This window comes from Pseudogymnoascus verrucosus, assembly GCF_001662655.1.
Source record: "Pseudogymnoascus verrucosus strain UAMH 10579 unplaced genomic scaffold scaffold_5, whole genome shotgun sequence".
In the NCBI taxonomy this organism is placed as follows: Eukaryota; Fungi; Ascomycota; class Leotiomycetes; order Thelebolales; family Thelebolaceae; genus Pseudogymnoascus; species Pseudogymnoascus verrucosus.
This window is the reverse complement of record NW_017263656.1, coordinates 119,970-131,757: the sequence shown is the minus strand read 5'-3', so window position 1 is coordinate 131,757 and position 11,788 is coordinate 119,970. Positions and strand designations below refer to the sequence as shown.

The window sequence follows — 11,788 nt, the reverse complement described above, 5'->3', positions numbered from 1 at the left end:
GGAACCTACGCTAATCCAATAGTTACAGCAATGTATGGGGATGGCCCGCGAACTAGTGGCATTTTCTTCCACAATGGACATCGAGTCATGTGGGTACTCCTCACCAAGCGGCCCAGTTTCCCGCTGATAATTCATCAGCGATGGAAAATGCCGACTTCAAGGCCTACCACTCGGACTTTTTCGTGTGCTCGGATGCGGGGTAACAGGAATTCATTGTTTCCATTTTTCACAGCTAACTGAAGTTGACCGAGAAGCAATGACGATGGTTTTGTCCATCGAGCTTTTTGTGGGGCGTCAAGTACCCCTGTTACCCTAGGATGTTCGTTACCCCGCACAGGAGTCTCCGGACTATAATTGTCCATCCTGCAGGAGAAAAAGATACTCCCTCATAACTATGGTGAGTCTCTTAATGATCTCACATGGACCAATGCTGATGCTAAATTAGGAAAGCCAACTAAACCCTATCGCCTGTGAGCACTGTCGGACGAAGAAATGCAAGGTGAGATTTAACCGACAGAATGCTAGAAACTATGCTAATGATGAGTCCGACGCGTAGTGTGATCGCAAGATGTGAGAAGACTTCAGGTTACATTGATATTAAATTAATTGCGCCGTGTCTAATTTTGCAGACCAACCTGCTCGTCATGTAGTTCTGCAGGGACTACTTGTCAATATCCCCAAAGCAACAAGAGGTCAGTACGCTTGTCTTCAATGTTCTTTTCTTACTGATAGTTTGACTTTCAATAGAGGCATTCCATCAGGATATATCTCTAGCCTAGAGGAAAGGCTTATAGAAACAGAGATCGCCCTCTTCGAGGCGTTGTCCTTCATCAATACCCATTTTCACCAGGGTGGCAATACACAATTTGAACCATCTCAATACCACGATGCATTCACAAATCACAGCACGGCACTATCCAAACAAGCTAAAGTGGAGGAATGGAAGCGCCTTCCGTTAACGTTTGAAGACCAGCAGAAGGCATGGTTACAAGAGAAACTTCACGTCGCAAGCAGAACGGACTATCGGAATGACTCTATCTCGGAGTCGCCCGGATCTCAGGAAACAGAACATCCATGGCCGGGATCGCCTCCGACTCTGTTTGCTCGGCATAACGAAGAGCAGCTTGATCCACGAAGGCAGTCCCTTGCCCACAGTGAAAACGCACAAGGAAACCAGGAGGTGATTCAAGCCGACTACCAGCCGGTGATGCATGACAATGAAAGCTTGCAAGTTGGCCCTAATTATACGTCGCCAACGCTTGAAACGCCCCAAAGGACTCCAGTAGTGAATGCCTGGACGAATAGATCATCACAACAACGTACGGGTGAGGCTAGAGAAGGAGATGGGAGAGTGTACGATTCGTACCTCGGGGAAGCCAATTTGCAGTTTTTGGATGACCAGCGGCACTCTCCTAGGTCGCAAACAATAACTGAGCAAGTTCCAATGGGATTAAACGTTCCATCATCCTTGCATGATCGGCAGATCTCAGTCTCCAGTGGGTTGGGTCGCCATTCTCTAGAGGCAAGAAAGGTTTCTTCGAAAGAGTGGCAGAGATACTTCTAGAAAACAATAATATTACATTGTCGCTGCTACAGCCTTACCCCCCCAAACAAGTGTCCATAGGTACCCGCTTCCCTTGAGTCTATGAAAGCTCGTTTCTACGTTGTAGGTAGAGTATACCTACTCCAATGGGTTTTACGGTGATGGCGATGGTGGTGGTAGTCACAGAGCACATCAAGTAGAAACAACAGCACAGAAGAATACGCCATAACTCCAATCATTGACATAAACACAGCACAATATAACCCCAACGAACCCCACGACAAAAAAGGCTACCATGAATAAGAAACCACCACGAAATCTACTCTCCCCCCCCCACCGTCCATCATCAGCGCCAACAACTCCGACGCAGATACCGGTAACAGCGCACCAAACCACCCGCCAAAAACCTTGTCATCAGATAGAAGAGAATAAATCCTTGAATCCACCGTAGTCATTCCCTTCGTTGAACGTCATCCCACCACCAACTCCCAACCCCATCTCGGACCCAACAAACATGAAGAAGAAGAAAACAACACCACCAACACCAACGCCTTCCTCCCCGTCCCCACAAGACCAGCACCCATCCACTAAACCATCTCCATCCTTCCCTCCTCCTCCAACCGCTTAATCAGCTCCCTTTCCCTTGGACTTCTGGGACTCGCATCGATGCCCAACAAATCACTAATGCTGGACCTCCTCTTCTCTGTCGTATCGCGGACGTCCCCCTCAGGGCTCCCACATGGTGTAGGCGGCGCACACCATCCACCCCTACGCCACACTTCCTCGAGCAGCGCGGGCGGTGCCTGTGCGCCGTACTCGGCCGCAATGGCGTACCAGAAGGCCGCGCGATGGTTGTCGTAGATGCGGCGCAGACGTTCTTTGTCGATGTCATTCGGCGTCATTGCGGAGGCAGCGACGGAGCAGTTGAGGCGGAGTGCAGCCTGGGGTGGGGGTGCGTGCTGGGTGAGTGGAGTGGTGGTGGCGGGGGATGGTTTGGGGAGGATGGCGACGGGAGGGAGGAGGCGGGGAAGGGTGATGAGGGGCGTAGTTGGGGTGGGGGATGTAGAGTATGATGGTGGCGAGATAGGGCGTTCGCGGATAGGGGAAGGGATTGTTGGGGGCGGTGGGGAGAGACAAGCTGTCGAAGCTGCAGAGGACATGGAGGCTGTGCGCTTGCGGCGGTTGGAGCCGTGCGAGAGCTGGTGGTAGTGCAGGCGGCAGGCGAGCTCGGTCTTCTTGAGGTGCGCAGCGATGTGCTTATAAGGCATCTTTTGGAGGCGTGTTTGGAGCAGGTAGACTTCCTACAAGTGAGCGGTTAGTGGGCGTGGTTGAGAAGATAGGGTGGTGAAGAACACGAACTTCTTCTTCGCTCCATGCGCGGCCGCCGCCGGTGGAGGCGGGTTTCGTGCGATTCTTAATTACGCCATATTCATGACGGTCGAGAAAGTCGGAGGGAGGGGTCGTGCGTAGGCTGGATGCCATGTGCATCGAGGTGTTCATCAGAGTTGGAGACATAATGGCCGTTGATCGTGTGGGTTGTTTGATAGTTATACTCGGTGGTGTAGACGACAGTGATATGAAGATAAGTAGATAAAGAGGTTTCCCAAAAAACGGGGAGATGAAGAATCGAAAGTTATAAAATGGAACAGGCCGAGCTGTTGAAGAATGTAAATTGCGGTTTTGAAGATGGACTTCGAAGGAAGTTATATCTGAGGATGGTGGGTTGTAAAAGTAAATAAAGCACACCGATAAAATATTAAATGTAAAGAACGTAAGCAGCCAAGCCAGTTGGGCAATAAAGAGAGTACGAAATGAGACTGCTAAGGAGAGTAGTCAACAGGTTGTAGAGGCAAGAAACAGGAGAAAGGATCCTGAATCGGGGAGACGACGAAGCTATATAGATGCACGTTCCCACCATCCACCCTCAACGGGGCCCCGGTCCGTGCAGCTGCACGATCTGCTCTAGTCATCCGCATAGCGATGATTAGGATGGTAAAACTTGGAGGCAAAGATCAGTTTCTAATCATGCATGGGCTTGAAGCATAGTCCATGTGGGATTTATCAGGCCAGAACGAGCGGCCTACGGTGTTTCCGGGGCCGTGCGGGCGTTTGCTGGCGAGCGCGGCTTTCGTCATATGCGTGTTTGGTGTTTGAGGGCGAGTATCGTTGATGTTACAAGTGTGTTCAGAATCCGCACCCCGGTCTTCACGAGCCACAGAATGTCATCGGATTAAACGCCGACCGTGGGGCCTGTCTGAAGATTCACACCATGTGAGATGTTCTCACTGCGGCTCCACGGATCAAGTACTCTATCACAGACGATCTGATCTTCTTCGATTGATGCTATAATCGGGATCATGGGTTATGACAAAAGGCGTCTTTCTTTGAGCCCGACCCCGCCGAGCATTTTGAGGCGCGATGTTGAAACTCGCTTGTTGGAGTTGGCATCAAATTGGTAGCTGCCACCCCAGACAAGAAACATCTGGGCACGGGCTCAGGGTGGACCAACCGCCCACTGATCGAACGAAAAGAGCAAAAAGACCCCTGAGGTTAAAAGAGCCCTACAGATGTCAACTCTGCACCTACCGCCTATTATGATTGATCAATGGACCGTGTGAACTTCCTGTACAGATCGAGCTTGAATCAGCTTGTTTACACCCCAATTGCGAACTAATCCGACCAGACTCAAGATAGCCCTGTAGGCTCCCCCAAAACATTCGGCCCACGCCTATTCCGTGATGCATCATTCTTGCTGTAGAGCCTGTCCTTGGCAACACGCGAGTCCTGATATCATCAGCTTCATAACCGCCGCTCACTGATTGAGAGGGTAATAGCCGGCGTCACGCGCCAACGACGCATTCAGTCAGAAATTTAATGAGTATCCTGCGATCCTCCTTTCTTCCTCTGGACTGGACCGGTTGAGTGGGCAACGAGATGAGAAGAGTCCGGAAGGATAGCTGCCCGGCAGCTTCGGCGTACCAGCTAACCTTTGGCTTCTGACAAATTTCGTCCCAAGTTTCCCAAAGCATGCACCCGGGCTTCGCGCCCATTTGCGCCCATTTATCCATCCTATCCATCCTATCCATCCGTTCTTGGCTTCCACAACGCACAGAAGCCCAGAACGTGGCATTGAGTAGTACACCAGCGGTGAACAGAAACAGGTGGCGGTCTGGGTGGTCGCCCGTTGCACCTTGATGGTTGTCAAACTCTCAACGTCGCTACCGAGTGGACCTGAGACAGCAATCTTGTCTCACCACCCGCTTAGAGGCCGCCGCTTATGGACCTGCATGGTTCCGGGGTTCTGGGCGCGAAAAAAAAGGGTCCACATCTCTTTTCGTATTTTCTATCCCCTTCCTTCTGCAATAACAAACTGGTAATCTTAATTTTATCTGTTTTCTCTTCGGAATAAAGGATAAGTTCGACACTGATGCACGTATAGTATTATACGGGGTATATCGTGTAGGGCAGAATATCAGATGAATTAGTCGGCTTCGGCCTGGGAAGGCGACGATCCATTTTGGCTCAATGGATGCATTACCCCATCAGTCATGCGTAAGTTTGCATTAATGATGGCTTCCCGTATAATCGTATTGGGAATTGTTCGTCGCGTCTAGTTTCAGTTTCCCGATGGTCGTGATGTCCGTATTGTGTGTAGAGACTCCCGAAACGTTCCGTATCTCCAAGAGAATATTTGCGGGCTCTTGATAGCCTGTCCGCGGAATTGGTAGGGACGTTACTGTACGCGTACAGCTGCAAGTAGACGGAAGCCAAACCAACGAGTTTAGAAGATGAAGCCGGTCCGCAATGCCCTCCTCGGCTGGTCGTTCTTTCCCCGTTGGCTGGCCGCTCTTTCCTTCCACAGCGGGTTGCCCTTCGCTCTTTCCCTTAGCAGCCAGTCATGCCTTCCCTCTGGTATATGGTTCTTCCTTCCCTAAGTAGCCAATCATGCCTTCCCTCCGGTATCTGGTCCTTCTTTCCCTTCGGCCAGTCGTGCCTTCCTCGGAAAGGCTGGTGGTTAAGCCACTGGGTCATTTCGTCGCAGGGAGCAGCTTATTTATTCGGCGAATCCATCGGTGACGGGTAGCTGCACTCTTCTTTGTAAATTGATGTTATTATAGAGGTCGCTAGAGGGATTGTTTTTTGTAGTTTAAATTATAGGGCAACACATAGTTGGAATTGTCCGGCAGTTAGGAGTAGAGTATTGTAAATATCCCAGTGCAACGATGTTATAAAAATGAATAAATATATAAATAATTAGCGTTTAAAATAAATATACTATGTGAACAATGTAACCACAATATTTCAGGAGGAACAATAATTTAACAATAGCTACGTAGATTAGTTTCTCATGATTAATAGTTTTGTATTCCAAAGCCATCTTATCAAAATTGATAGATCGTTCCTTCCGTTCCTGGAATTTTACCCTTGGAATTAGTGACGTCGGCGCTTGTAATCTTATCGCGCGCCGCTAAAAATATATCAACTTGACAGCTCCATCTCCGAAGTGCCAACACTAACCGAAGAACCTACGACCTTTCACCCATTAATTCCTGTCGTACGGGCTCAACCAACATGATGCAGCCTCTCCGACATCTTCAACGCGCCTCTGCGCGTCCTAGCATCCATGAAATCGCCCGCTCGATCCTCTCTCCCAGCTCCCGCTGTTACTCTACCCGCCGCCCCGCGACCTCCCTCCTTACCCCACGAGCACTATCGTCGCCTTCGCGCTCTCTATCTACTACACTAGTCTCAATGCACAAACCGCCATCCCGCGACCGCGGCCCAGTTAGTGAAGAGAGCACACAGACTGACTTCTCCAACCTTGACGTCCTCGGCGGCACACCCGTGCCCAGTACCGCGATCGACGCGTGTCTCTGGGACGGGTTCCACCTTAATAACGGAGTGAAGATTACGAATGGGGCTGGTGTACTTCTGGTGAATGGGGAGGTGTTTTCATGGAAGCCGTGGAATGCGAATAGGGCGGAAGGAGAGGAGAATAAGAGACTGGCGAACGATAAAGGGCTGTGGGAGGTTGGGGACGAGAGTTGGGGAGTTCTGGGAATGGTGTGGCCGAAACCTGGTATGTTACCGAAACTTGTGTTGAGAGCTATAATGGGAGACTGACATGCCATAGATCTGTTGATTCTAGGATTGGGACCGAATATGATGCCGCTGAGTCCGGCGACGAGGAAGGCGATTAATTCACTTGGAATCCAGGTTGAGATACAAGACACGAGGAATGCGGCTGCACAGTATAACCTGCTGGCAACTGAAAGGGGCCTGGGTAGTGTGGCAGCCGCTTTAGTGCCGTTGGGGTGGAGAGATGGTGTTGGTGTTGTGTCTGGAAAGGCGACAGCTGCGAAGCGTTGAATGGAGAGTCCGACTGTAAGATATGCGAACAAGAGGAGACCGCCCGTTAACGTCTCCGCTGGGGAATATATGGGATAACGTGTAAAATTTATTAAACCTTGAATATATCATCGAATATATCACCCTTCAAAGTCATTGTATTGTCATGGGCCAAGGGAGAAGGCTGCGAGAAAATACTACTCCTCCGTCAATAAGCCTCCATAAATATGAGCTGCTTGAAAATCTTCAATAACGAATACAGATGCCACACCCAACCATTTTCACACCTTCCGAGCCCACAAGAGAGCCCCCAATTTCTACCAGCTCTGGCATTCCAACTCGAATAACAAAACCTCCCCCTATCTCCACCCAACGCCAATCCTCTTCCCCCAAGCCGCATCCTCCGTCCCGCATCCATATCTCCTCGCATACAGAGACCCCATATCATTCGAACACTCGACCAACCCACAGCACTCTCCAACTCTCTGCTGTCTGATATTATTCCTACTCGGCAAGCACTGCCTCAGCATCTCGAATGGGACCTGGTGGGCGTACGGCGAGGTGTAGTAGAGCGGGTCGTTGATGCGCTGGAGCTGTGTGTAGAGGTCGTAGCAGTTGCTGCCGGCCCAGAGAGAGGTGTGGCCGCAAAGGTAATGCAGTAGGTGATAGTTGCACATTGTCAGCTGTGTTTGGGTGTTCTGTGTGCTGAAGATGTATGGGCGTCCTTGATATCAACCTGGACCCAGTTCCCAGCAGAGAGTATAGACGAACTCAGTATGAAATTGCACTTTCTAGGGCAGATCTTGCAAGCATCCAGAGCTATATCCAAGATTTATTTCCAAGCTTTAATCGTGCTTTGGTCTTGGAGGTAGGGCGCACTTCCAAAACCCAGGTCAGACCAGCAGCAGCAAAGCCTCGATTCATATGGCATCTCACCAAGAGCCGCGTGTCATCTGGATCCCAAGCCTGACTTACTTCCATATGCCTCATAGCAAAAAGTATACAATATGACTCCTTCCACAATCATTTCCTGTCTGGAATCACTTTTGCGTTCCATATCTCTCCAAAATCGTTTCGCCTCCCCGCCCAAACCTCTTGCTAGTACCCACCAGGCAACCTTCTGGTGGCGATTGCCATGGCGTAGTCATACACTTGTATGGTGCTTTGAGGTTGTTTGATACTAAGGCTGACATGCGGAGGCAAACCGGGGGACGAGAATAAGGTTACCGGAACATTGGGGTTGTATAGCGGACAAAAGCGGAAAAAAGACGCGTTTGTGTCCCAGAAAATTAGTTATAGAGACGTGGAATCAAACGACTACCCGATCCACAATGAGTTACGGGTTCGTGAAACTCTGGGATGGTTTGTGAGAAGTTTGTTGCCTCTTGCACCTATTGTAATCACGTGCCCGGGCTCAGTTGTAATAAAATTTGGTGTTATTGACGACTGAACGTAGATTGCGCTGCGTAAGTAAGATACGGGTCAGTGAGCAGAATACAGAGAGATAAAATTCATGGGTATATTGTTACATAAACGACCGTTGAACTCTGAAATGATAACCCCGTAGGTATTCATGACAAGCACAAGGCTAAACAAAAGTGTTGAAATGACAATAATGGACTCGCCTTATATTGTGGACTAAGCCTCAATGTCTGCGATGGTTCAGAGAAGCATCGTAATGATCAGCTGCCTTTAACATCTCTTCCTCAGTGGGAATAGGCCCAGTCCACCCCTCTCCTACGCTCGCTACCCCGAACGCGCTGGACTTCTTGTTCAGCTCCTTTGTAATAGCCTCAACATCGACGTCCAAATACTCCCTCAGGAACTTCCCGACATCGGTGTTTTCATGGTTGCCGATTAGCTTCTCAGAGCCCTTCGACCCATAAATATTCACATCCACGCCGGAGTGGCCGTGAGTGCTCCAGCCGATCTGCGCCCGCTTGCTGATCATGTTGGCGAAGAGAGGAGAGGCCACTAGTGGGTTATCTAAAATGGCACGGATTTCATCGTCTTTAGCATCAGTAATACCAAGGCCGTCTTTCACAAGGGTGTTGCGAACAAATTTCTCGATATCCTCCGATGTAGACTTAGCTGCCTCAGCGCGATCGAAGAGTTCAAAACCGAGATGCTCAGCAGAGTGGGTGGCCTTGGAGAGCACCTCTGGGTACCAGAGGTATTCCGGGTAGGTTGGGTTGTTTTCTGCGAGACGTTAGGTATGCTTAGTGGAAATCGTAGGATTGACTTACGCCTTGCGATGGACAAGCCGCCGGTTTCGTGATCGCTAGTACCGACAACAACTCCTTCATCCTTGCTCTCGGCGAGGAATTTCAGGACGCTACCAAAGGCCTTGTCATAGGCAAGAACCTCGTGGACCTGTGCTGCTGGGTCGTTACCGTGACCAGCATGATCAATACGGCTTCCCTCGATCAAGAGAAAGAATCCCTTATCGCTGTCCTTGGTGGCTGCCTCCAGGGCAGTGAGAGCGGTTCTAGCCATTTCATCCAATGATGGGTAGATATCGTTCTGATTGCGACGATCGATTTCATAAGGAATGTCAGACCCAGCAAACAGCCCTAGCAGCGGCAGCTTCACGTCCTTTCCGAGCTTCAGCTTATCAAATCCTGCCCTATCATTGATGTAGTTCCATCCGTATTTCTCTTGAGCGAGCTTGGTGATGTCTCTGGTGTCTTTTCTGCAGCTCCCCTCTGTCGTGTTGGGCAGGAAGTGACAGCGGCCACCGCCGAGCATCAAGTCCACAACTCTGCCAAGCGGGTGTTCTCCGACTTCTTGTGCGGCAATGCTGTCCCCCTCTGAACGCAAGTTCACATGGGAAGCGAAGCACGCAGGTGTCGCATCCGTGAGGTCTGTCGTAACCACTAGTCCCGTCAGGTATCCCGCCTTCTTTGCTGCCTCTAACACGGTTCCACACGCTGTGTGGTCTGGTAGAACTGAAATGGCTCCATTGTAGCTCTTGAGTCCGCAGGAGAATGCTGTTGCGCCGGCTGCCGAGTCTGTAACCAAGCTGCTGCTGGACCTGGTGCGTGACTGCCCTATGAGATGCTGGTCCAGTTGTAAGATATCATCGATAGCCAGTTTCCCTTCGTATTGCCTAAAGCTTCGTGTCAGGGAAAGACTTGCAGGTCCCATGCCGTCGGAAACCATGAAGACGAGGTTGCGCTTCCCACTTGGTTTGTTCCCGACATCGCCAGGAGTTGTCTCTCGTCGGTGCTGGGTAAGGACCCCGAGAATTATGACGGCAGCTGTAGCTACAACTGCCCATATGAATAAGCCAACTTCTCTCCAGAAGGGAGAACGGCGTTGAGGTGAAGCTTCTCGGGCACGAGTGCCGGTCAGCAGTGTATCCTCTTCGGATGCCGACATCTCAAACGAATGCTCCGAGGATGGTCGATCTGGTGCAAGTAATGGTTTATTCGAGGACGACATTGCGCCCGGAGAACACAGTAATGAATGAAATAGTGCGGTCGTAGCCGACAAATTCGCTCGACGGAGCTTGCAATACTCGAATAGGGAAGATGGTCGTTGGTTTTACGGTGCAGGTCCATCTGTTATCGGTATCGCTTAGGGGATCTAATGTGCCTGACTGGTATTTTACAACTGGGCGTCACGCTCTACAATGTCTGACTGGTCCTGTACTACTACACATCACGCGCCAAGATTTCCCAAGGAATACAGCCCAGACACTCCGCACATGACAAAGTCTAAATCACAAATGGAACATAATCTTTGGCGTAAAGTGTCATGGTCGTGAATTCTTCTGAATTAGGAACGAAGAAAGCTTTGTGCTAAATACAGCAACCCCATGCTGATTCATGTCGCCCTGCCCAGATATTGCACCCCATAACAAAGACAGCCCAATCCACACACTTAACGAGCCTTCTGGGACTCCTTAAGGACCTTCTTGACAATCTTCTGCTCCTCAATCAGGAAAGCACGGACGATGCGGTCACGGACGCAGTTGGCGCAGCGCGATCCACCATATGCACGCTGGACGGTCTTCTTTGGGCGGGAGATTTGAGCATACTCGCGAGGGCGGAGAGCTGGGACCTGTGAGACAAAATGTCAGTTACTGTTCAGTGCAAGCCTTGCATTTGTTTTCCAGGTCCGAATGTTGTGCCACAATGCGAGTGGAAACTGGTATCGCCAATTCCCTCCCTGTTCATATTCCACTCTTCGAAAGGTTTATTGCGCATTTCCAACGTTGGTGATAGTCTGCCTGGTTGTGCGCTGCGATGGCACGAGTGTCTGTCCGTCGAGTTGTTTTCTGATTCCGAGTATTTTGCACCCCACCACCCTTCCCCCTCAAAGCCCCTCCAAGTTTTCTTATCCACCCATTTCGACCCTGGACCGGTTCCAGGAAGACAAATATTGAGATGGTTTACTTACACCTGGGAGCTTGATGCCGCAGTCACCGCACTTGGGTGCGGTACCCTTCTTCTTGAGGTGGAGGTAACGGAGCTTGCCACCTGGAGTCCTGATAACGCGGACCTTGTTGGAGGTCGTGTTGTACCTGTTATTGAAGTATCAGCAAATGCCCATATGCCGCATTCTTCGCGCCCATCGTTGTCGTATCGTATGGCGACAGCGCGACGATGGTATGGGTTCGGGTGTGCTTACGGGTTCCTCCGTCTCTGTAGGAAGCAATTGTTAGTATTTTGAACTCGAAATATGGCGAAATGACGGGCAACGTACGTATGTCAATCTGTTGGACGGCATTGTGACTTCGTGATGTCTCGATTGTCGGGAAGTCGTGCGTTTGGTGTTGTCGACGATTAGAGATCTCAAGATTTCTCTCACTCTGGTAAATTTGGGGTTGTGCGGGCTAAGAGTTCGCTTAATTTTATTAGTGCGATGAATGGAACCCGCGCATGGTCACAT

At 50.3% G+C, this 11,788-nt stretch overlaps 5 protein-coding genes across 5 annotated transcripts; 2 read left to right on the top strand and 3 right to left on the bottom strand.

Moving 5' to 3' along the window:
- Positions 1-394: 394 nt before the first annotated feature.
- Positions 395-1,564, top strand: VE01_01725 (uncharacterized protein; the record flags this gene model as incomplete). The annotated part of the gene is made up of 4 exons (XM_018271243.1): positions 395-397; positions 446-470; positions 630-696; positions 748-1,564. The coding sequence occupies 4 exons, from the start codon at positions 395-397 to the stop codon at positions 1,562-1,564; spliced, it is 912 nt and encodes a 303-aa protein (XP_018133906.1).
- Positions 1,565-2,130: 566 nt separating this feature from the next.
- On the bottom strand, positions 2,131-3,058 carry VE01_01724 (uncharacterized protein; the record flags this gene model as incomplete). The annotated part of the gene is made up of 2 exons (XM_018271242.1): positions 2,131-2,844; positions 2,903-3,058. The coding sequence occupies 2 exons, from the start codon at positions 3,056-3,058 to the stop codon at positions 2,131-2,133; spliced, it is 870 nt and encodes a 289-aa protein (XP_018133907.1).
- A 2,984-nt stretch (positions 3,059-6,042) lies between these two features.
- VE01_01723 (uncharacterized protein) lies at positions 6,043-7,083 on the top strand. The gene is made up of 2 exons (XM_018271241.2): positions 6,043-6,623; positions 6,678-7,083. Exons 1-2 carry the CDS (start codon positions 6,116-6,118, stop codon positions 6,911-6,913), a joined length of 744 nt encoding a protein of 247 aa, XP_018133900.1. The 5' UTR covers positions 6,043-6,115; the 3' UTR covers positions 6,914-7,083.
- On the bottom strand, positions 6,908-10,475 carry VE01_01722 (uncharacterized protein). The gene is made up of 2 exons (XM_018271240.2): positions 9,139-10,475; positions 6,908-9,091 (listed from the first exon to the last, which is right to left on the bottom strand). Exons 1-2 carry the CDS (start codon positions 10,334-10,336, stop codon positions 8,538-8,540), a joined length of 1,752 nt encoding a protein of 583 aa, XP_018133901.1. The 5' UTR covers positions 10,337-10,475; the 3' UTR covers positions 6,908-8,537.
- Positions 10,476-10,643: 168 nt separating this feature from the next.
- RPL34 (60S ribosomal protein L34) lies at positions 10,644-11,675 on the bottom strand. The gene is made up of 4 exons (XM_018271239.2): positions 11,603-11,675; positions 11,528-11,541; positions 11,297-11,420; positions 10,644-10,957 (listed from the first exon to the last, which is right to left on the bottom strand). The coding sequence occupies exons 1-4, from the start codon at positions 11,624-11,626 to the stop codon at positions 10,778-10,780; spliced, it is 342 nt and encodes a 113-aa protein (XP_018133902.1). The 5' UTR covers positions 11,627-11,675; the 3' UTR covers positions 10,644-10,777.
- Positions 11,676-11,788: the final 113 nt, after the last annotated feature.

Bases quoted from the DNA above. Each gene is read 5' to 3' on its own strand.
- VE01_01723 (XM_018271241.2), top strand. From the start codon at position 6,116: ATGATGCAGCCTCTCCGACATCTTCAACGCGCCTCTGCGCGTCCTAGC. The intron at 6,624-6,677 runs GTATGTTACCGA...GACATGCCATAG, and splicing joins AATGGTGTGGCCGAAACCTG to ATCTGTTGATTCTAGGATTG.
- VE01_01722 (XM_018271240.2), bottom strand. From the start codon at position 10,336: ATGTCGTCCTCGAATAAACCATTACTTGCACCAGATCGACCATCCTCG. The intron at 9,092-9,138 runs GTAAGTCAATCC...AACGTCTCGCAG, and splicing joins CGGCTTGTCCATCGCAAGGC to AAAACAACCCAACCTACCCG.
- RPL34 (XM_018271239.2), bottom strand. From the start codon at position 11,626: ATGCCGTCCAACAGATTGACATAC. The intron at 10,958-11,296 runs GTAAGTAAACCA...TTTGTCTCACAG, and splicing joins GCGGCATCAAGCTCCCAGGT to GTCCCAGCTCTCCGCCCTCG.